This window comes from Hemiscyllium ocellatum, chromosome 25 (assembly GCF_020745735.1).
Source record: "Hemiscyllium ocellatum isolate sHemOce1 chromosome 25, sHemOce1.pat.X.cur, whole genome shotgun sequence".
Taxonomy (NCBI): domain Eukaryota; kingdom Metazoa; phylum Chordata; class Chondrichthyes; order Orectolobiformes; family Hemiscylliidae; genus Hemiscyllium; species Hemiscyllium ocellatum.
Window position 1 is genome coordinate 26,456,114 of NC_083425.1, and position 21,808 is coordinate 26,477,921.

Genomic DNA, 21,808 nt, shown 5'->3' on the forward strand with positions numbered 1-21,808 from the left:
TTACAGGTCACAATGATAAAAAGGTTTCTTAGACATACAGCAAACAGCTGTAAATGAAGTGTTTTTCTCTCCATTCCCACATCATTACTGGTTCCCAATTATTTTTTTTAAAAAAAATCTTGAGCCTTACATTTTGCATCCTTCTAACTTAAAGGTACAGACTCAGTCTGATCCTGGAGTAGAACTGCTCTGATAATGGATGTCACTGAAGTAAATGTTAATGCTTTGTTAATGGCAGGATATTCAGCTGTTGGGTGACAAAGTTAAGTTCAATCTGGTCTTCCTACTATTGGCCATGTATGTAGATTTTTCTGGATAGTGATTAGCAACAGCATGCATATTTTATATATAGAAGCTAACTACAGAGATGAGCAGTCAAGTGTAGGACCTTCCTGTCTTGAACAGCTCATGTGCTTAACCATAGTGTGAGCTAAAATGATTACTTTTTTTAAACCGGTTTGTAAACACCTCTTCCTTTCTGGTCATATTTTCAATTTACAAGAAATATACACCTGTACATTGGAATTGGTATTATTACTTCCTAAAATATTGATTTTGCTCATCATTCTAGACCACCACACCCCCACCTGATTTTAATAACTTGCACTAGTATTACATAATTTACACAAAATTTGTCGTTTAGGAATAATCCACTGACACTTATTTAAAAAGGAACAAAAAACCCTGACCAGTAGCAATTTGCTTCCATAGGGATGGGGAAGGAAAGCATAAGAACAAGATGATGCAAGCACATTCTACACACACTTTTTTGTGTCTTTCATACTAGATTCTTAATCTGGAATTCAAAAGTCAATCTATTCAGACATGTTAGAACATGTGCATGGAGTTCATGGGACGTCTGGCCCAGAATTAGGACACTACTGCAGTTTTTATGCTGGCAGCTGATTTAATAAATTTTGAAGTCTTGTATCTAAAATGCAGTTGGCATTTCAGCACGTATGCCCACTGAGACCGAGATAAAAGATCATTAAAAATGGCTTCAGGAAAACCGACCCAAAAGCAGTGGTTTGGAACTGGAATTGTCTCTTTCCTTGTGTGCCTTCTACTCAAGGGCTAAATATGCATCAGTTGATTGAGATCTGGGATCATTACCACTGTGTGATTAGCCAATGCAGCTTGAGGGGCAATTTATAATAGCCTTTATTTTCAAGAATTGGTTCTCGGGATTCAAAGTGAAAGAAAAGTGAAGTGCAGTTGATACTGATTTCTACACTTGTCCTTTAGCATTGCAGGGTGTCATATGTTTGTCAAAGGGGTTTGCCAACAATATGGTGATGGAGTTTGTTCACTAACTGATTTCTTGGTTTTGTCTGGGCCACTTAGTCTTTTATTCACACGTGGGACATGGACATTGCTGGCTGGCCAGAATTTATTGCCCATCCTGAGTTGTCATTGAGAAGAGGGTGGTGAGTTGCATTTAGAACTGGTGCATCCATGTGCTGAAAGTAAATCCACAATGCCCTCCGAGGGAATTTCAGGATGTTAACACAGTGACGTGGAAATATTTTGCTGTTCTTTCTGAGACAGGATGATGTATAACTTAGAGGGAAACTTGCAGGTGATACTCCCATAAGTCTGCTGTCGTTGTCCTTCTAGGTGGAAGTGGTCATGGAGGGAGTGGATACTTGTTGACATGATGCCAATCAAGTGGGTTGCTTTGACCTGGATGGTGTCAAGCTTCATGAGTGCTTCTTTTCATCCAGGCAAATGGACAGTATTACATCACACTTCTGATTTGTACCTTGTGGATCGTAAACAGTTTTTGCCGAGTAAAACGGTGAGGCACTTGCCACAGTATTTCTAGCTTCTGACTTGCTTGTAGCCACTGAGTCCATTTGAGTTTCTGGTCAATGGTAACCCTGAAGATATTGATAGTGAGACATTCAGTGGTGATAACACCATTGAATGTCATGAGATGGTCATTACCTAGCATTTGTGTGATGCGAATGTCACTTAGCACTTGTCAACCCAATATTGGATATTGTCCAAATCCTGTTACATTTGAACATAGACTTCTTCAATACCTGAGATATCACACTTGCTGCTAAACATTATGCAATTATCACTGAACGTTCCCATTTCTGACCTTATGATGGAGAGAAGGTCTTTAATGAACCTGCTGAAGGTGGTTGGGATTCGGACACTATCCTGAGCAACTTCTGCAGCGATGTCCTGGATCTGAGATGACTGAACTCCAACAACCACAATCATCTTCTTGTGTGTCCGGTATGACTCCAACCACTGGAAAACAGCTCCAATAGTACTCTAAATTTGACGCCATCAAGAACAAAGCCACCACTGTTTGACACCACATTCCCAAGTATCCAGTCCCTCCCATTCACACCTACTAGCAGCAGTGTGTTTATCTGTAAAATGCACTGCTGAAATACATCAAAGGTTTTTATGCAACACCTTCCAAGCCTTATATCTAGAAGGACAAGAGCAGCATATAATGGGAATGCAGCCTGTCATTCCCTCCCTAGGAGTGTTCTGAGTCTTTTTGCAGCTTACGGACTGCTGCTGTTCAAAAAGCAGCTCACCACCACCTTCTCAAGGCAGCCATGGATGGTCAATAAATGCTGGCCAGTCAACAATGCCCATGACTTGCGAGAGGAAAAGAAATAAATTTGTAACACTAGATTTCCAAAGATCAAATGGAACTTCATGTAACCCAGTTCTAATTTGAGATTCTTTGAAATATTTTATATGTGGACTGCTGTAAGAGCATGCATGAAAGCTTTTTCTTAACTGAAGGTTTTACTTGGGCAATACAAAATAGTGTGCACATGTGTGCGCAAGGTTGTGTATGTGGTCATATGCATCTCCACGTCAAGTGCTTAGTGTGGTAGCAAAGAACAAAATGTACAAATCTCTGTACACCAGCAGGTAAGACTACATATTACAAAAATAGCAAAAGAAAAATACAGACAGGGATTGGTTTGCAAAGCATCTGTACTCTGCACGCATCAAGCAACCTAGTTTTTTGGTTGCCATCTATCTTAATTCCCTCTCCCACACCCTGGGCAACATGTCCATCCTTGGCCTCCCCCACTGTCAGTGTGAGAGTTGAAAAGTGTGGCACTGGAAAAGCACAACAGGTCAGGCAACACCTGAGGAGCAGAAGAGTTGCGTTTCGGGCTTAAGCCCTTCTCAGGATAAAGGGCTTATTCCCGAAATGTTGACTTTCCTGCTCCTTGAATGATGCCTGACCTGCTGTGCTTTCTCAGCACGATACTTTTTGATTCTCACACTCCAGCATCTGCAATACTCACTTTTTCCACTGTCAGAGTGAGGCCACATGTAAACTGGAGGAACAACACCTGGATATTTCACCTGGATTGTTTACAGCCCAATGGCCTCCATATTAATTTCACCAGCTTCTAAATCCCTCCAGCCTTATCCCATGTCTAGCCCTCCCCATCCTCCTAGCCTCCCTGACCTGACCTGAACTACCCATCTTCCTACCCGTCTATCTGCTCTACCATTCCCACTGACCAATCACCCTACCTGCATCAACCTATCTCCATCCTGTCACCACCCCCCACACCCCCATTTACTTCTGGGCTCCCCTTCCCCTCCCCAGTCTTGACAAAGAGTTTTAGCCCAAAATGTTGACTTTTCCTGCTCCTAGAATGCTGTCTGACCTGCTGTGCTTTTCCAGCTTCACAAATGTTGACTGTAAATGCTTTCTACCTGTCTGTGGCATTTGTTACAAAATGGATGGATTTACAGCATGAATGAACTGGTTGATATCTTGCAGCCATGTCTCTGAAATGGCTGCAATTGGGACCTGAATCTTCAAGGATTCACTTTTTTAATTCCTTCATACTTAGTGGAAACAACAAGTATCCAATCTCCTATCTGCCGTTTAAATGACTGCAAGCTATTCAATTCAAAGACCAGTTTAAAGTCAGCCATATTGTTTTGGTCTGCAGCTATTTGTATCCCAGGTTTCCTTTCTTAAAGGATATTAATGAATCAGATGGGCTTTTACAACAATTGACCTAAGTTTCTTAGTCACCATTAATGAGACTAGCTTTTAATTCTTGGTTTATTATTTGAATATAATTTGGGTAGGGCACAAAGCTAAGAAAGAATGGAGGGGTTGCTATGTTAATTAAGGATGATGTTGATACTGTCAAGAGAGATCTTGATTCTGGTGATAAACCTATAGAAAGTTTGGATAAAAATTATAAATAGTACAGGAAAGGATTCACTTTTATAGTAATTTTATACATCCTACAACAATAATCACACTGTAGGGTGAGGTACACAAAGAAATAATGGAGCCTTTTTTAAAAAAAAGTCAGGTTTTTTTTTAATCTACGCATAGATTGATTGAATCAGATTGGCTGGGGTAATCAGGATGATGAGTTCATGGAGCGTGTTTGGGACATCTTCGAGCCGAACTTTCTAGAACCAACCAGGGTGCAGACTGTAAAAACAAAAACAATGACTGCAGATGCTGGAAACCAGATTCTGGAGTAGAGTAGTGCTGGAAAAGCACAGCCATTCAGGCAGCATCCGAGGAGCAGGAAAATCGACATTTCAGGCAAAAGCCCTTCATCAGGAATACAGGCAGAGTACCTGAAGGGTGGAGATAAATGAGGGGAGGGTGAGGGTAGGGAGAAAGTAGCAAAGAGTACAACAGGTGAGTGGGGGTGTGGATGAAGGTGATAGGTCTGGGGGAAGGTAGCAAAGAGTACATGGGGTGGATGGGAGTGGGATAAAGGTGATAGGTCAGAGAGGAGGGTGGAGTGGATAGGTGGAGAAGAAGATAGGCCGGTAGGACAGGTCATGGGGATGGTGCTGAGCTGGAAATTTGGAACTGGGATGAGGTGGGGGAAGGGCAAATGAGGAAACTGGTGAAGTCCACATTGATGCCCGGGGGTTGAAGTGTTCTGAGGCAGAAGTTGAGGCGTTCTTCCTCCAGGCGTTGGGTGGTGAGGGAGCGGTGGTGGAGGAGGCCCAGGACCACCATGTCCTCAGCAGAGTGGGAGGGGGAGTTGAAATGTTCGACCACAGGGTGGTGTGGTTGATTTGGTGCGGGTGTCCTACAGATGTTCCCTAAAGCGCTCTGCTAGGAGGCATCCAGTCGCCCCAATGTAGAGGGGACCGCATCAGGAGCAACAGATATTGATATTGGTGGATATGCAGGTAAAACTTTGGATGTGGAAGGCTCCTTTAGGGCCTTGGTTGGCGGCGAGGGAGGTGGTGTGGGTGAAGGTTTCGCAATTCCTGCGGTGACAGAGGAAGGTACCAGGAAGGGAGGGTGGGTTGTTGGGGGGCGTGGACCTGACCAGGTAGTCATGGAGAAACAGTCTTTGCGGAAGGTGGAAAGGGTGGGGTGGGGGGGGAAGAGGGAAATATATCCCTAGTAGTGGGATCCATCTGGAGATGGCAGAAATGTCAGCGGATTTGGTTTATGCGAAGGTTGGTAGGGTGGAAGGTGAGCACCAGGTGGGGTTCTGTCCTTGTTACGGTTGGAGGGGTGGGGTCTGAGGTGCGGGGTGTGGACGAGATGCACCTCTGGACCTGCTCGGACGCCATTATCCATGTGGCTGGTGCAGCCACCATGTCCACGTTGATTGATGACTTCACTTCTGCCCCCATCATAGCCGCTTCCACAGCCACTTCTGCCCCTCTCATCATCGCTGATGTCACACACTCAGTGACTTCCACCCCCCCCCCACTGCCATGTTTGCCATCACTTGCACCACCTCCAGTGCCACTCACCTGCACTCTAATGACATGACCCCCACTCCACAGATCCCACTGTCACCATCCCCGCCCCCCCAGAATCCTGAGGGGAACACCACCCCTGCTCGTGACTCTAACCCCATTCCCCCCACCACCACACCAACTCCAGTTACAACCTCCTCCCCCACTCCCAGCTCCATACTCACACCAGATCCCAGCACTGCCGAGTGTTCACCACCCCTCCAGGCCTCCCCCTCACTGAGGACAAATGATCAGTCCTCAGCAAAGGACTCCCCTTCATCCCCATCCGCCCACGCATCAATGAATTTAATACATGCCGTGAAGTCGGAAACTACTTCCGCTGCCTCTGCCTCCGAGCTTACTTTCACAATCAGGACTTCCGCCCACCTTCCGAGGACCCCTTCGTCTGCCTCCAACACACTCCGTCCACCTGGACACACCATGCTGGCCTATTACCCGCCCTTGACCTCTTCATTTCCAACTGCCGCTGAGCCATTAACCGCCTCAACCTTTTTACACCCCCCCCCCCCCCCCACTCCAACCTCTCACCCTCACAACGCGCAGCCCTACACTCCAATTCCGACTTCACCATCAAGCCAGCAGATAAAGGGCAGTGGCAGTCTGGCTCACTGACCTCTACACCGTTGAGGCCAGATGCCAACTCAAGGACACCTCCTCTGACCGCCTCCTCGACCATTACCCCCCTTCACCAAACCATCATCTCCAGACCATACAGCACTGCTCGGTTGTACCTCCTTACCAAGATCCACAAGCCTGACCACCCTGGCCGACCCATTGTCTCAGCATGCTCCTGCCCCACTGATCTCATCTCTACCTACCTCAACACTGTCCTATCCCACCTAATCCAGGAACTCCCCACATACGTTCAAGACACCACCCATGCCCTCCACCTCCTCAAACGTCCCTTTCCCCGGCCCTCAGCGCCTCTTCTTCACCATGGATATCCAATCCCTCTACACCTCATTCCGCCATGACCAGGGCCTAAAAGCCCTCCATTTCTTCCTCTCATGACGTCCCCAACAGTACCCGTCCACCGGCACACTCATTCATTCGTTTGGCCAAACTTGTCCTCACACTTAATTTCTCCTTCGAATCCTCCCACTTTCTCCAGATCAAAGGGTTAGCCATGGGCACCCGTATGGGCCCCAGCAATACCTGTCTCTTTGTTGGCTACGTAGAACAGTCCATCTCGCGTAATTACACCGGCATCACTCCCCACCTCTTCCTCCGCAACATTGATGACTGCATTGGTGCCACCTTGTGCTCCCACGAGGAATTTGAGCAATTCATCAACTTCACCAACAGATTCCACCCTGACCTTAAATTTACCTGGACCATCTCTGACATCTCCCTCCCCTTCCTGGACCTCTCCATCTCCATTAATGGCGACTGACTTGACACCGACATTTTTTACAAACCCACCGACTCCCACAGCTCCCTGGATTACACCTCTTCCCACCCTACTGCCTTCAAAAATGCCATCCCATATTCCCAATTCCTCCACCTTTGCCGTATCTGATCCCAGGAGGACCAGTTCCACCACAGAACACACCAGATGGCCTCCTTCTTTAAAGACCGCAATTTCCCTTCCCACGTGGTTAAAGCTGACCCTCCAACGCATCTCGTCCGTACCCCGCATCTCTGCCCTCAGACTCCACCACTCCAACCGTAACAAGGACAGAACCCCCCCCTGGTGCTCACCTTCCACCCTGCCAACCTTCGCATAAACTAAATCATCCACTGACATTTCGGCCACCTCCAGACAGATCCCACCACCAGGGATATATTTCCCTCTTTTCCCCCCCCCACCCCCCTTTCCACCTTCCGCAAAGACTGTTCCCTCCATGACTACCTGGTCAGGTCCGCCCCCCCCCCCCCCCCCACAAAATAACCCACCCTCCCTTCCTGGTACCTTCCCCTGTCACCGCAGAAATTGCGAAACCTGCGCCCACACCACCTCCCTCGCCGCCATCCAAGGCCCTAAAGGAGCCTTCCACATCCATCAAAGTTTTACCTCCACATCCACCAATATCACTTATTGTATCTGTTGCTCCTGATGCGGTCCCCTCTACATTGGGGCGACTGGATGCCTCCTAGCAGAGCGCTTTAGGGAACATCTGTAGGACACCCGCACCAATCAACCACACCACCCTGTGGTCGAACATTTCAACTCCCCCTCCCACTCTGCTGAGGACATGGAGGTCCTGGGCCTCCTTCACCGCCGCTCCCTCACCACCCGACGCCTGGAGGAAGAACACCTCAACTTCTGCCTCAGAACACTTCAACCCCAGGGCATCAATGTGGACTTCACCAGTTTCCTCATTTGCCCTTCCCCCACCTCACCCCAGTTTCAAACTTCCAGCTCAGCACCATCCCCATGACCTGTCCTATCGGCCAATCTCATATTCCTCCTATCCACTCCACCCTCCTATCACCTTCATCCCACCCCCATCCATCCATTGTACTCTTTGCTACCTTCCCCCCCCCCCCCCCACCCTCCTCCCTGACCTATCATCTTCATCCCCACCTCCACTCACCTATTGTACTCTATGCTACTTTCTCCCCACCCCCACCCTCCTCTCATTTATCTCTCCACCCTTCAGACACTCTGCCTGTATTCCTGATTAAGGGCTTTTGCCCGAAACGTCAATTTTCCTACTCCTCGGATGCTGCCTGAACTGCTGTGCTTTTCCAGCACCACTCTACTATTAGATCTGGTAATGTCTAATAAGACAGGATTAATTGATGATCTCATAACCGAGGTGTTTCCTGGATAGTAGTGATTTTAGTGATTTAATTTCACTTTGTGCTTGAGGGAGAGAAGAGTGCGTCTAAGAGTAATGTTTTAAACTTAAACAGGGCCATTCGAGGCATGAAGACAGAATGGGATAAAGTGAACCCGGAAATTAGGTTAAGTAGGTCAGTGGGGATCTAGTGGCAAACATTTAAGGAGCTATTTCAGAACTCAGAAAAAATATATTCCAATGTGGTTTAAAAAAAGTGGAGTTACAGATAGATAGGATAGTGAAGAAGGCTTGCCTTTATTGATCAGTGCATTGAGTATATTTGTTGGGAGGTCATGTTTCAAGACATTAGTAATGCCACTTTTGGAATACTCTCTTCAGTTTTGATCCCCCTGCAATAGGAAAGATGTTGTGAAACTTGACAAGGTTCAGAAAAAATTTACAAAGATGTTACCAGGATTGGACGGTTTGAGCAATCGGGAGAGGCTGAACAGGCTGTGGCTATTTTCCCATTAAGCTTTATAGGCTGACGGGTGACCTTTTGTAGAATTTTATAAAAATCATGTGGTGCGTGAATAGGGTGACAAACTAAGGTCGTTTCCCCAGGTTAGGAGAGTCCTAAACTAGGAGACATAGTTTTAAGATAAGAGGGGAGAGATTTTAAAAGGGATCTAAGGGATAATGTTTTCACATACTGTGTATTTGGAATGAGCTGCCACACGAAGTGTTGGAGGTGGGTACAATTACAACATTTTAAAAGGCATCTGGATAGATATATGAATGGGAAGGGTTTAGGGGGATATGGGCCAAATGCTGGCAAATGGGACTAAATAAATGTAAGATATCTGGTTGGCATGGACGAGTTGGACGAAAGGGTCTGTTCTGTGTTGCTCAACTCTGACTCTAGGTGCATTGAGCATTGGCACCCATAGAGAGAAAACTGAGCCTGCCTCACAGATCTGCTCACAGACTGGAGAATCTCAATGATTGTGTGCAGCCTGGAAAATATAGTGCCTTTTTCAGGACTCTTAACCCCTGGACGTTGTGGTCACAACACATCTGGATTGCCACTGAATATTGTGCTTGAATAGTGGATTTGTTCCATCAAAGCGAGGAAGCTAAAATCGATTGTACTGCTACTGAATAGAATGTAGGCACCTCCTGAGGAGGTTGCTATGCTGAAGAATATATTGAAGCACTTCTATACTGATTGTTGCTTGCTTGTAGATTTCTGTCCTGTTCTCTGATATCGCTATCATGGTGATGAGTTGTGGCTGTTAAGAATGATTTTCACATTAATGATGGTTTTCTTGTTAACGAGAGAGAATTTAGAACTTTATCCACTTATCTTCTAGAAAATACTTCCAATGCTGTACCATGGTTGTTTCCAGTGGCCAGCATGACACGATCTTGAGTTATTATGTCAGCTCTTATAACGTGAACACAGATGCACAGTTCTTGCTAAAAACGTGTATCACGAGATTTATTCACAAACCTGTGAAATACATTACAGCTGTGTCACAAACATAAGTGTGGTCTGGGATCTACCACTTAAAAGGTTGGTTGACTAATGACTTTCTTGAATGATTCCAAAGCATAGCGGTGCATATCTAAGATGGGTTATAACACCTTTTCATACAACAGTGTCAACATGGCAGTGATGTCACTTGGTATGGTATCGAACTTGCTCTCTCAAAGTTACACACTCGCCTGATTGTAGATACATACAATAATATTACAAAATGGGGTAGGAGGGAAGAAAGTTGAAACCGTTACAATCACCAGGGAAAGGATACTGAGAAAATTATTTGAACTAAACGATGACACATATCTGAATACTGATGGGCTTTATCCCAGTGTCTTAGAATGGGAGATAGTAGTTGCATTGTTTTAATTTTCCAAAATTCCTGGCAAGTTTCCATCAGATTGGGAAATAATGATTGTTACCCCTCTCATCAAAAAAGGAGAAGGCACAAAGCAGGAAACTACACGTCGCTTAGCTTTAACATTTTTCTTAGAGAAATGCTGCAATCTGTTATGGCGGTTCTGTGAGGGCACTTTGGAAATCTCTGCAATCTGGCAGTTAGTTTGGTTTTGTGAAAGGAAGTTCATATTTGACTAACGTATTGGAGTTCTTTTAAGGAGCTAACAGTCAAATTGGATAAAGGAAAACCTTTGGATGTTCTGTCTTTTTCAAATGCCCTCTGGAAGTTTAAAGGTTATTACACAGTATGAACCACTGGTCTAGAGGGTACAATATCACAATAGATAAAGGAGTGATGAGCTAACAAAAATGGTAGGAATAAAAGTGTCCTATTCAAGTTGGCAAGATGTGACAATTGGAGTTCCACAGATACCACTACAGGGGCCTTGACTATTTACAATTAATATTAATGATTTACCTCAGGGGACCAAAAGTACAGCGACTAAATTTAAGGTGCCTGCAAATGAATATAGATAAATTGAGTGGCCAAAGATATTTGGCAGATGGAGTATAATGTGGAAAAATGTGAACTTGTCCACTTTGCCAGGAAGAATAGAAAAGCAGCATATTATTTACATTGAGAGAGATTGCAGTACAGAAGGTACCGAGTGTCCTGCTGCATGAGTCATAAGAAGTTATATATGGTACACCGAGTATTTAGGAATATCAATGAAATATTGCTTTTTATTACAAGGGGAATGAAATATAAAATTAGAGATGTTTTGTACTGGATGTTGGTGAGACCGCATCTGGAGTACTGTCACTGTTTTGGTCACCTTATTTAAGAAGGCGTGTAAATGTGAGAAGGTTCACTCAACTGAATCTAGGGCAACATTACGAGAAAAGGATGTTGGAGTGTCAAATAACTGCACACAGACTGGGTCCCATCATCAACTCATGCTTTATTTACGAGTGCATAGTACACTGGCTATGGTCAGCCAGCTCTGAGTCCATCCTCAACTGAGGAGATCCTGATCTCCTGGTTATATTGTTGAGCCAAGACCTTCCTGATTGGGGTTGTTAACCTGGGCCTCATAGTTAACCAGGTCAATCTGGTCCCAATCACTACATCCAAATGTAGTGCTGGTCTTCGCTTGTAGCTTCTCTTGCAGCTTCTCTTGCATCGCTTTCACCATCAGTTCTGGTTTCTCTGACTCAGACTCAGATACAGGTGATGTGTACCAGCCTGTCTCTTGTATCCGGAACATCTCAGAAGAGTCTCCTCCTCTTCCAGCAGCAACAGTATCAAGACTGCATCCATTTTGGATTCTGAGATTTCCTTGATACTAGGCAGAGGGGAAACACCTGTGGTTTCAGCTAGGCCTTGGGTTGTTCGGAGGGTGGGGGCGTGGGGATAGAGGTTTTGCTCTTGCCCTGTTTGTGAAGTAACAGCTTTCATGTGATCCATGTGTTTCTTCTGGACCGTATCACTTATCTGAGCTTTGTAAGTCATGGTACCTGACCTCATATCAACCTCGCTTCATACCCATACAGGGCCACTTCTATGGTCCTGGAACCAAACTTCACCCCCGGCATTAAATTGTCTCTTTCATTCGAGGAGGCATTTGACAGTCATTGGCATTCCTGCTGCTGTTTCACCACTCAAGCCTCCAATTCTGGAAGTATTAGGTTTAATGTGGTACAGAGTCTTGTCCTGATTTACAACACCACTGGAGCTATTCCTGTTGTTGCGTCCTGTAATCAAACAGGAACAAGGACACTTTGGTCTCAATTGATGATTTTGACTACTTCTTTAAGCCTGCCTTCAACATTTTGGACTGCTCTTTCTGCTAGACCATTGGACAACAAGTGGTATGGAGTTGTACTTATCTTCTGAATACCATTGCATCTGAGGAAATCTTCAAATTCCCTGTTGGTAAATGATGTCCCATTGTCCATAACAGATACTTCTGGGAGTCTGTGTTGTGAACAATATTCACAGCTTCTCCATCATCGTCCTAGTTTGCTGAATGAACTTTATGTGTATCCAATCACTTTGAATGGGTGTCCACAGTAACCAGGAACATTGAGCTCATGAAGGAACCATCTTGGGGAACATGCAACCAAGTTCAGGGTTTACTTGGTCATTCCCTCAAACGTGGGGATGCTGCTGATGGCAATTATTGTCCTTGTTGGCACACTAGATACTATCGCACCAGCACAGCTATTTCTGTATCCAACCCTGGCCATCAGACATAGCTTCTTGCCAGCATCTTTATCTTGGGAACCTGCTGGAGTGCGGCCAGTATCTGGTGGTGACATTTATTCTGGTCAATCACACTTGATCCTCAACAGTGATCTGCTCTTGCCAGGTCCAAGAAGGTTTCAGTCCTGGTTGCAATGGCCCTTCTGTTTCCCCCATTACCACCGGCTGTTTCAGTTTAGCTGGACAAGATCTTTGTGTCCACAGTCAGAGATGGTCTGTGGTGACTGGAAGAGTGTCCAGAAAATATAAAACCAAAAAGGACTCTTCCAAGGAAGGCACCGCCTTGTCTTCCTCAGTAGTCCCAGCAGAAATGTGTGATCTGTGACTATGACAAATTCTTCTCTGTAAAAGTACTAGTGGAACTTCTCCACGTCAAATATGACTACCAAACCACTCTTCTGTACCTGGGCATATTTGTGTTCAGTATCAGCCAAAGTCTAGGAAGCAAATGCTATAGGGCATTCCTTTCTGTTGGACCACCGATGAACTGAGCCAACACTACACTGATACCATATGGGAAGGCATCGCATGTCAGCACTCCTTCTGGCTTCAGAATGTAGTGGGCCAACATCTTGCAGGATAGCTGCTTTTTCACTTCCCTAAAGGCTGCTTCTTGGCTTCATGACTTTTTCCAAGGCTGACCCTTTTTAATAGCAGGTGTAAGGATGCCAAGATAGAGGCTGGGTTACCTGTGAGTTTTCGGTAATAATTCACTAACCCAAAGAAAGACCGAAGTTCTGGTACAGATGTGGGAGCCGGGCTTCCGTTGGTCACCCTCACCTTTTCTCTTCCAATGGGTGTAACCTGATTTTGTTGATTCCTTAACCCAACCAAGTCACTTAGGGTGCCTGGAACATACATTTTTTTCCCCAACACCCCCCCCCCCCCCACGAAAATGTTTAAATATTATGTCCAGGTGCTCTTTATTGGTCTTCTCCATTAGTAGGAGAAAGTGAGGACTGCAGATGCTGGAGATCAGAGCTGATAATGTGTTGCTGAAAAAGCGCAGCAGGTCAGGCAGCATCCAAGGAGCAGGAGAATCCCCTGCTTGAAATCCCTGTAGCCTTCTAGACTTCATATTTAGTTCAACGATTTTAAAGCTCGAGCACCTTTTCCCATAATTTCCTCCACCCCCATGCACCAGGCCTTGGCATTATATGGGCTGTTACCGCACACTTTCAGTTACTAATATACCTCATTAGCAGCTATTCATTCCTCAGACCAACCTTTAACCATTCTTTTGTCTGTGCAACTGTTTCTCTCTCTTTGGGCTCTATTTCCAACTATCATTTACTCTAGGAGAAAGTGAGGTCTGCAGATGCTGGAGATCAGAGCTGAAAATGTGTTGCTGGAAAAGTGCAGCAGGTCAGGCAGCATCCAAGGAACAAGAAATTCGACGTTTCGGGCATTCCTGATGAAGGGCTTATGCCTGAAACATCGAATTTCCTGTTCTTTGTATGCTGCCTGACCTGCTGCACTTTTCCAGCAACACATTTTCAGCTATCATTTACTCTAACCTCTCTCCTCACCCCATCTTCTGTATAAAAGATATCCTTTTCCTAGCTACCATCAGTTTTGAAGAAGGGTCACTGGACCTGAAACACTAACTCTACAGAATAAAATTCCCTACAACGTGGAATCAGGCCCTTCGGCCCAACGAGTCCACACCGACCCTCCGAAGAGTAATGCACTCGGACCCATTTACATTCCTTTTTACACTATGGACAATTTAGCATGGCCAATTCACCTAACCTGCAAATCGTTTGGGAGGAAACCAGAGCACCTGGAGGAAACCCACACAAACACTGGGAGAATGTACAAACTCCACACAATCGCCCAATTCTGGAATCGAACTGCGAGGTAGCAGTGCTAACCACTGAAGCTCCATGCCACCCCGTCTCATTTCTCTCCACAGATGCACCAGACCTGAGATTTTTCAGCAATTTCTGTCTTGGTTCACAGTGTTTTTCCGGCCAGTCTCATTGCCGGAGAAAGAGTTAGATGCCGATCACAACTTAAGATTGTAGCCTGTTTTCACAGCAGCTGGACAGTCACAAGAACTGGGTATTGCATCAAACCAAAATGGTTTTGCACCAGATTAAACATGATATGAAAACTGAAATTGAAGCGTGTCATTCTTCTAGTGACTCCATTTCAACCCTATCCAATATTGCATGAAACCACCTCCAGTGTACATATATAATGTATAAATTATGACAGTAAGGCTCTGGATAATGATGCAAGATGTTTCACAGACTCTTTCTCCACATTTGAAATGAGTTGTATATCTCTAGGACAGGGAGTTTTAAAAAGAAAAGCAACTATTCTTTATTCAAAGGATTTATTGTAATCAGTTGAATTTCTGGCTTTGAGTCTAGCAATCACCTTTTGGGTGCTGTGGTGGTATAGGTGTTTTGTGTACTGTAAAAATAGCTGCAGTATGAAAGTACTGTATTTCATATAGAAACTAAAACTGACTTTAGTCATGACATCTTTAAAAACTGTTGTATATTGGTATTTAGGTTGTAAATAATAAGTCAGAATGCTCTCAAAATGATATACTCCTGTAATATTCAGGCAGAATTGACGGTATGTTAGGAATTTGAATAGCAGAGTATCAGTGTATTAAAACAATTGTCTGGACTACAGGTGGGGTGGAGTTGAGGAAGTGGGGGTTCTCAGGGTAAAGAGAAAATGATGATAAGCAGCCAAACTTCAGACTTGTATTTGCTTAACAATTCATTCAGTATTTTGGTATTTATTAGATTTGTGTTGTTCAGTTTATTATAGTTTTTGTTCGAAATGTTGACGTTCCACACAGTTATAATTACACTACATTTTTATTCATGGTATTGCCATTGGTTCCCAAAGGAAATTTAATGCTGCAACTTTGAATTCAGAGCTGTAAAGTGTGTGGGTCAGAGCTCTGTATTTCAATGTTAAAATCTGCAACCTGCAATAAATTAAATGGATTAATAAATTTGGAAGGCACTTAGTTGTATTCAAAGATTCTCTATGGTGAGGTGTATAAGACTTAACACAAACTTTTGTTATTAATATTAATTTCTTTGTGTTTACAGTGCTGTAGGTAAAACATGCCTACTGATCAGCTACACCACCAATGCATTCCCTGGAGAGTACATTCCAACAGTGTAAGTATTGACAGTATCATGCATTATGAAGCGTTCATAAACTGTTTATATTTTTGCTTATTGAATGTTAATGTTTTAATTTTGCAGATTTGACAACTATTCAGCTAATGTTATGGTGGATGGGAAACCAGTGAACTTGGGACTCTGGGATACAGCAGGTCAGGAAGATTATGACCGTCTCCGACCTCTCTCTTATCCACAGACGGTATGTTACCTTAGCATTTTCCTTCTTTCCTATTCTGGAGATTTGATTTGCTGGAGTTTAGATGCCACAAATCTTCCCATATCCCATCCAAGTAATTGTCACTCTCGTGAACCAAGATACCGTTGAGCAATCTGTGTTTTAAGGGGTAAACACTGTCCTGTCCTTGCCTGATGTCTTTGCAAATTTTGCAATTTGACAACAATGTAGAATAAACATTGAAGAGAGTCTCAGAATCATTAGTCTGGATATCCTCCAGATCTCTGCACCCTGATATTGGCTTTCATACTGTCCATGATTGCTCTTCCATTGACTTATTGTGTGCATCAGCTGTATTGCAGCTTGCAGTTGGACTCATTAAAGGATTAGCTCTTGGATCATTTGGCATTTCTTCTTAGTGTCCGGCACATCTTTTCCCAAAGCCATTGGCATTTTCTGAACTTAGCCAGGTTAATTAACCAGCGTTTGGTATTAATCAGTGAAAGATAATACTTTTGTCATGAAGGTAACAGATTTTAATGCATGTCTTGCCATTAGGAGCTATAAGCTGTCCCTTCGTGACTTGTTGTTGAGTTACATGGTGCAGTGTAATCAAATCTGTAATTTTTAAAAATAATTTTGTATATTATGATTGCTTTTCTTTGAATGTTTATGAAAGTGAGTTTTGAGAAGATTTGTCGCTAAGGTTGAGGTTCTGGATATAGGTTTGTTTGCTGAGCTGGAAGGTTCGTCTTCAGACGTTTCTTCACCATACTAGGTAACATCTTCAGTGAGCCTCCAGATGAAGCATTGGTGGTGTAGCCCACTTTCTATTTTATATGTTTGGGTTTCCTTGGGTTGGTGTTGTCATTTCCTGTGGTGACATCATTTCCTATGGTGATGTCATTACCTGCTCTTTTTCTCAGGGGTGGTAAATGGGATCCAAGTCAAATGTGTTTATTGATAGAGTTCCGGTTAGAATGCCATGCCTCTAGGAAATCTCGTGCATGTCTCTGATTGACCTGTTCTAGGATGGATGTGTTGTTCCAGTCGAAGTGGTGTCCTTCCTCATCCATATGTAGGGATACTAGAGAGTGGGTCATGTCTTTTTGTCAGTCATTCTCGCCTCGGTGGTGGGGAAGTTATTAGGTAAGATTCTGAGCGACAAAATATATCTACACTTTGATAGGAAATGATTGACATAGATTTTGTAAAGGCTATCATTATTTTTTAATCAAATATTTTTAGGTGGCAATCAGGAATGTTGAAAATAATGCATTTGATATGGTCTACATGGATTTTAGCAAGGCTTTTGATAAGGTCTCTTGTTGCTGACTGGTCAAGAAAGAGAGCTTGTGGGATCCAAGGAAAATGGCACATTTGATCCAAAATTGACTGGGAAGCAGAGGGTGATAGGCACTAGAAATCTGTGTTTCCAGTGGGATTCCACAGGCTCTGCGCGGGAGCCCTTGTCATTTGTAGAGTGTGTTAACAACTTGGTCTTAAATGTACTCTGTACGTTCAGGAAGTTTGTGAATGATATGATCTTTGGTAAGGTGGTAAGTAGAGAAGAGAATAGCTGAAAACTCTGATAGGATATTAATGGGCTGGGCAGAGCAGTGGCAAATAGAATTCAACCTGGAAAAAATGAGACAATGCACTTGTAGAGGGCTAACAAGGCAAGAGATTACACAATGAATAGTAAAATCCTCGAAAGTACTGAAGATCAGAGGGACCTCCGTGTACCACATGCATAGATCCCTAAAGATAGCAGGGTGGGTAGAAAACATTGTTATGAGGAATTATGGGATACTTGCTGAGGCATAGAATACAAGAGCAAGGAGGTAATGCTGGATCTGTATAAACTGCTGGTTAGGCCATAACTGAAGTACTGCATGCAGCTGTGATAACCACATTATAGAAAATATGTGATTGAGGTCTCTGGGTGATTTCCCAAGGTGCAGCTGGAGAATCTGCGGTACAAGGGAAGATTTGAATTAGACTAGATTCCCTACAGTTTGGAAACAGGCCCTTCGGCCCAACAAGTCCACACCAACCCTCAGAAGAGTCACCTCCCAGACTCATTTCTCTACCCTCATATTTACCCCTGACTAATGCACCTAACACTGGGCAATTTAGCATGGCCAATTCACCTGACCAGCGCATCTTTGGATTGCGGGAGGAAACCCACGCAGAAATGGGGAGAACATGCAAACTCCACACAGACAGTCAACCGAGGCGAAATTGAACCTGGGTCTCTGGCATTGAGAGGCAGCAGTGCTAACCACTGTGCCAACCCACGCAGTCTGGGGTTGTCCTTGGAGCAGTGCAAGTCAAGTAGGGACCTGATTGAGGTTATAAGATTGTGAGGAGCATTGATAGGGTGGATAAGGTGACAATTTCTCCTTTAATAGACATGGCAGTAACCATCGAGCATAGATTTAAGATCAGGTAGAAGAATAAGAGAAGAGTCAACGTCGGTGAGAACTATTTTAACTCTGAGGGTGGTGGGATTTTCGAATTCATGGCCTGGAAGGGTGGTTGAGTCAGAAATTTTCATAACATTTGAGCACTATTTAGCTGTTCACTTGCTTTGCATAGTCTCCACTGCAATGCATCAAAAGCTGGAAAATGGGATTAGTGTAGTCTAATCTTGGTTGACCAGCACAAACATGATGGGTCAAATAGCCTCCAACAGTGCTTAAAAGTCTACACGTTTCCTCTCGCTTTCCTTTCAAACACATTTATGGAGCTTCCTTAAGTCCTCGTTTTGACAGTGTTTCCTATGTAACCACTATCTGGGTAAAGAAGATTATCCTGAATTTCCTGTATTAGTAATTATCACACACATACTTGTGGCTCCGAGCTTTAGTTGTTTCAATAAAAGGAAACATGCAAATATAATCTGATCATGGTTCTGTTACAAGTTTAGTTTAGTTTCATTTTAATTCTATTGCTCTTGACAAATACCCAAATGCTCAGTTGCCTTGGCTTGTTATTTTGTTCTTCACCACCTACATTGCTACTTTTACTAATTTATATATCCATATCCCCGATTGGAAATTTATTTTTTTTAAAGCATATGTGACCTCCTTACTCTTTCTACGAAAGGGCATTTGTCATTTATTGGCATTCTTCAGCCAATTGCATGCCCATTCTGCAAGTAATGTTTTCCTATATTTGGTCATGGTCTTCCTTTTTATTAATTACATCAAATTGGAGTCATCTAGAAATTTTTGAAATTGTAATTTGCTTCCTGAGTTCAAATCAGTCATGTAAATAATGAAGAACAGTTGTCCCAGTATCAATCCTTATGCAGTATCACTTCGCATAATCTGAGTAAACACCTTTTAACCCTTTACTGTTTTGATGTTTTGTAATCAGCTTCCTACTTTTACTCTTGTGCTCTGACCTTTATTAATGAGATTACTACATTTGGATCTCTCTCTCTCTCTCTCTCTCTCTCTCTCTCTCTCTCTCTCTCTCAAATGTTACATCTGCTATATTACCCTTTTCTATTCTTTCTGTGGCTTCCAATAATTTAGTACCTTGGTCAAAAACGGCCTTCCATTTTGAAGACTGTGTGCTATTATGTTTTCATTTTCTAGATGCTTAAGTTAGGATTCCATAATCTTTCCAGTTATTGATTTTAAACTAATTAGTGTACGGTTCCCTGAACTTGCTATTTCGAGAAATCACATTGGCTGTCTCCCATTACTCACCAGCACTATTCCTTTCTCAAATGAACTTTGGTATGTATGCAATAGTGCCTTTTCCCTAACTTTTAATGTGTGCTGATACAGACAGTTCAGACTAGGGGATTTAACCTCACTAAGTTTGAGTAACTTATGAATTATCTCTCCTTTTTGTGTCATAAATGTTTCGTGTCTCTCTATTCTCTCTGTTGTCTCTATCACTTTGATGATTTTTCCCTAAAAATACAGGTAATGTTGGTAAATCCTTACTTATGTGGATCAGCTTTAATAGTGTTTTTTTTTCATTTTCTTCCTTTTTGATAGGATGTGTTTTTGATCTGCTTTTCTCTTGTGAGCCCAGCATCCTTTGAAAACGTCAGGGCAAAGGTAATGCCTGTTATATTTTACCAGAGAAGGGTCTAAATAAATCTGGCACCTGCAAAATGTGTAAGGAATTTTTAAACAATCTGTTGGGCATATTGTATATAGTCTGAGATTCCAGGTTCACTGGGGTCAGAGGTCTAATTCCAGAGAAGTAAACAAATGGTTTAATCTCTATTGTCTCCCACTTTTGTAGTGGCGTAGGATACTTGTGTAATATATACGCTTATGGAAGCTGTTCATAATTTTGCTGTGATCTTTATGTTCTTATCCACCATTCCTCAGCTGAAATGGTATGCAGGTAACCTTCTCCCAAGTGCATTCCTGTGCAACTTTCTTAGTATTGATGGAAGGGAAGTGTCTGGAACATTTGAAATTTGGAACCCAAATATATTTGAGATTTCTCCATGTAGTCACAAATGGACAAATCCAAATCATACTGGTGATTTTACATTAAAATATAATTGTAGTTGAGTGAGTTTCATGAGAAGTCTGATACAGAAGGATGTTTTATTTGATGCTATGTCTTGTCTTTTTTTTTCCCCATGCAGTGGTATCCAGAGGTACGGCATCATTGTCCAAACACACCAATAATCCTGGTAGGAACAAAGCTAGATTTGCGGGATGATAAGGACACCATTGAAAGGCTAAGAGATAAAAAGCTGGCTCCCATTACCTATCCGCAGGGGCTGGCTATGGCCAGAGAGATAGGTGAGTGGTGATAAGATCAAGGGGAAATTATAATATTCACCATTTTGAATACACAATGGGAGAGAATCTAGCGCCCATGTTAAAATGAAAGTTTGGTATCAAAACATAATGCAAAAAGCCATGCTCCCGAGTGCTGCGAGCCATTCTGTTTTGCTTGGATATTTTGCATTGATGCATATGGCTTGCTGCAACATTAATTTGACAGTTAGTCTGTCACTCGATTGGAAATTAGGGCTAGTTTTCTGGGTATGCCCTGAGCATCCAACATTGTAGCAGTTACAGAATTGGATAACAGAATTGATGCTAAATAATCCTGAAACCTTAGCGACCTGAGACCTTGCCTTAATATTAGGACAATCTTGGGGAAGTGCTAAAAATCTGGTTGCACTGGATGAAATACCTGATTTAATCCTTGAGTCACTTTTTTAAAAGTTTAGTGTGTTGGCCCTTTAGTACTTCCACCATCAATTAAACCTGTTTCTTTCCTTTATGTTAATGGTGCAATTTTTAGGATTTCTGGGGACTTTCATTTGAATTTGTTTGATAAATATTTTCGTCATGGAACCTAATCCTTGAATCTAATTTTAGATTTTCACTGTAAATAGAAGTTGTGTTTATATTTTGTTTCCAGGTGAGGGCAAAACAAGAACAACAGTTTCTTGTGCTGCAACACTTTTATCCAGCACCAAGAATTCAGTTAATACTAAAATTTCCTGTGCTAGTGAATAAATGTTAAGTGTATTCTTCTAACAATGACCTGTCAAAAAGCTTTTCCGAGACTCTTGTTGGATGTGTGGAAATATCAACTGTTATCAAAATTAATTGCCAAAATGTTAGGTGCTAGAGGATGTTAATGTGAAATGAGATTCAATAGAATCTGAACTAACTATAGAATATATGTCATGATTTGGAGATGCCGGTGTTGGACTGGGGTGTACAAAGTTAAAAATCACACAACATCAGGTTATAGTCCAACAGGTTTAATTGGAAG

At 43.0% G+C, this 21,808-nt stretch overlaps 1 protein-coding gene across 1 annotated transcript in view; it reads left to right on the forward strand.

The window, feature by feature from the left end:
- Window positions 1–21,808, forward strand: part of rac3a (Rac family small GTPase 3a) — a 39,596-nt gene that overhangs the window by 11,923 nt on the left and 5,865 nt on the right. Inside the window, exons 2-5 of the mRNA XM_060844946.1 lie at window positions 15,778–15,849; window positions 15,937–16,054; window positions 20,050–20,112; window positions 20,658–20,817. Of these exons, the coding sequence (XP_060700929.1) occupies window positions 15,778–15,849; window positions 15,937–16,054; window positions 20,050–20,112; window positions 20,658–20,817 (413 nt within the window). The remainder of the gene's footprint in view (window positions 1–15,777; window positions 15,850–15,936; window positions 16,055–20,049; window positions 20,113–20,657; window positions 20,818–21,808) is intronic.